The sequence below is a fragment of the Centrocercus urophasianus genome, unplaced genomic scaffold (assembly GCF_019232065.1).
Source record: "Centrocercus urophasianus isolate 14NV4802_14NV808 unplaced genomic scaffold, USGS_Curo_1.0 seq_5, whole genome shotgun sequence".
Taxonomy (NCBI): domain Eukaryota; kingdom Metazoa; phylum Chordata; class Aves; order Galliformes; family Phasianidae; genus Centrocercus; species Centrocercus urophasianus.
In genome coordinates, this window is record NW_024885088.1 from 2997414 (window position 1) to 2999641 (window position 2228).

General features: G+C 53.6%; 1 protein-coding gene and 1 long non-coding RNA gene across 2 annotated transcripts; both read right to left on the minus strand.

Moving 5' to 3' along the window:
• Positions 1 to 380: 380 nt before the first annotated feature.
• On the minus strand, positions 381 to 1835 carry LOC122169138. Its single transcript, XR_006171482.1, has 2 exons — positions 1359 to 1835; positions 381 to 1200 (listed from the first exon to the last, which is right to left on the minus strand). It is a non-coding gene; the product is annotated as an uncharacterized LOC122169138 (long non-coding RNA).
• Positions 1836 to 1837: 2 nt separating this feature from the next.
• Positions 1838 to 2227, minus strand: BHLHE41 (basic helix-loop-helix family member e41; the record flags this gene model as incomplete). The annotated part of the gene is made up of 1 exon (XM_042834885.1): positions 1838 to 2227. A coding segment is annotated over one exon (390 nt), but the record flags the coding sequence as incomplete, so codon positions are not given.
• Between the last annotated feature and the right edge of the window lies 1 nt (position 2228).

Genomic DNA, 2228 nt, shown 5'->3' on the forward strand with positions numbered 1-2228 from the left:
CACAGAACTGACCGTCACGTCGATCATCACGTTTGCTCACGGTGAACAAAGACAGCATAAACACACAGCAGCAGAAACACAAAGGATTCATTTTAAAAGACAAAAGTAGTATTTTGCGGGAAGAAGAAGGAAAAGGTCAGCATCAGGAAGAAGCACATCTGTTCCACGTGCGCTTTACGCACTGCTTTGTGGAACACGCACCTCTTACACCGGAATTGGCCAATGTTTCTTAAAGGAAACCGAGCGCATTGAAACCCAGCTTCAAAACGTACCGAGGCGTGCAGCAATCGCCGTCAGCTGCAGCATCACACCTTGGGATGCTCCGTGCACCTATTGTTATTACCTATTATCCTCAGGTTCTTAATTAGTAGACAACCCCATTTTGCGTATTAAAGTTTTTATTCCTTAGTAAGAATTTTTTTTTTAATCACAAAATAGTGTGGAAATATTTAGATAATAGAATTCACGGAGTGCTGGAAAATACGGAATATAAAGATCGGTCTCTAATATATCACATACTAATCTGTTCTAAACCAGCTGGTTTCTTGCAGACAGGATTTATTTTCTTTTAATAATTTAAGACAGCGTAAGCTTGTATCAAGCGTAAGCATCGTAACAAAAGTGCAACTTTTTCAGCAAATCCTCCCAAAAGATATTTAACTCAAAATATCATTAACACGTATTTTCTCCCTACAAAAATAGCATGTCAGACATCATTAATTGGATGTATTAACAACTATGTACATACAGCCACTCGGTAGGCCGCTAAGGTCTGGAACGTTGTTTAAACACAGCGTTTGAGGCGAACAGCAGCAACAGCAGCAGCAATGCACCGAAGCGCCGGGCCGAGCCGGGTACGCGCTCGCGCCGAGTCAGACTGTTGTGTCTCACCTCTTACATAACATTCAAGTGAGATTTCTCACAGTGCTACCTTGGCAACAAACTAAAAATATCCAGGCAAGGTCTCGGTTTAAGCCTTATTATAAAAGCTTTATCTGTGTGATTATCTGGCGTCTGGTTTGGCTCCAGAAAGGGAAATCGCGGTGCTCGGGAGTGGGATGAGGGGAGAGCCCGGCCGGGAAAGTTGCCCCAAAGGTCTCGGCGTCCGATTGCAAAGCGGGAGGGGGGGGTTTCCTCCGGTTTGTGTCAGTCAGAATTTATGCTCAAACGAGCTCGGGCTGACGAGCCGCTCTCCGCTTTCTTAGGGAAGGGAGGGAGAGAGAGAGAGGGGTTTTCTTTCCGTAGTTCAGTGCAGAAACATTCATCTTATACAGCACGGTTCGGGGGGAAATCTCTGGGGAACATACTGAATTAAATAAAGACGGGTGAGCACAGACGCACCCGCCGCAGCTGTATACCTCAGCCGAAAACAGAACAGCCGAACGCGGGGTTACATAACGGCACTGCCCTCCTTCCCCGCACTCCCGAAGCCGGCGGCGCCCCGAGGTGCCCAAGGCACTGCGGCCGCCCATAAAGTGCTGGCACAGGTGCGGGGCTCCGCCGCCCCTCCGCCCCAACCTGAGCCCGCACGGCACGGTGCGAGCATCTCGGCGGGACCCAGGGACACTACAAACCCATCACAATAAGGTGCGACATTTAAGTTACCTTAGAGAGAGAGAGAGAGAAAAAAAAAAAAGTATCCTTACTATTTCTCTTCCTTTTCTTCTTCTTTTTCTTTTTTTTTTCCTTAACATATGTATGCACTTATAAAGCCAAACATTAAAAAAATACTGAGTAGCAAATCTCGTCCGGGACGGTCCTCTGTGGGGCAGCGGCGCGGGGGGCTCCGCGGACCCCTCCGGCACCTCCTCCCGCCCGCCCTCCGCACTCACTGCCCTTCGGTGCCGGGCTCTTCGGCGGTCGCGGGCTCCGCTTCCTCGCCGGGCTCGGCGGCGGGCACCGCGGCGGCGGCGGCGAAGGGGGGCGGCAGGTGGGGCGCCGGGGACAACCCGGCCGCCTTTTCGGCGGGGCCGAGCACGGACGACAGGCAGGGGAAGGAGGCGGCGGCCGCGGCGGCCGCGGCGGCGGCGGCGGCCGCCTGCGCCGGGATGCCGGGGTAGAGCAGCGGGATGGGGGCGGCGGGATAGAGGTACTTCTCCAGGCCGCCCTTATCCAGGAAGGGCTGCACGTAGGCGGCGGCGGCCGAGGGGGAGATGAAGTAGAAGGGCAGGCAAAAGGGGGCCGCCGGCTGTCCGAAGGGCGCCGCGCCGCCGCCCGCGCCCAGCGCC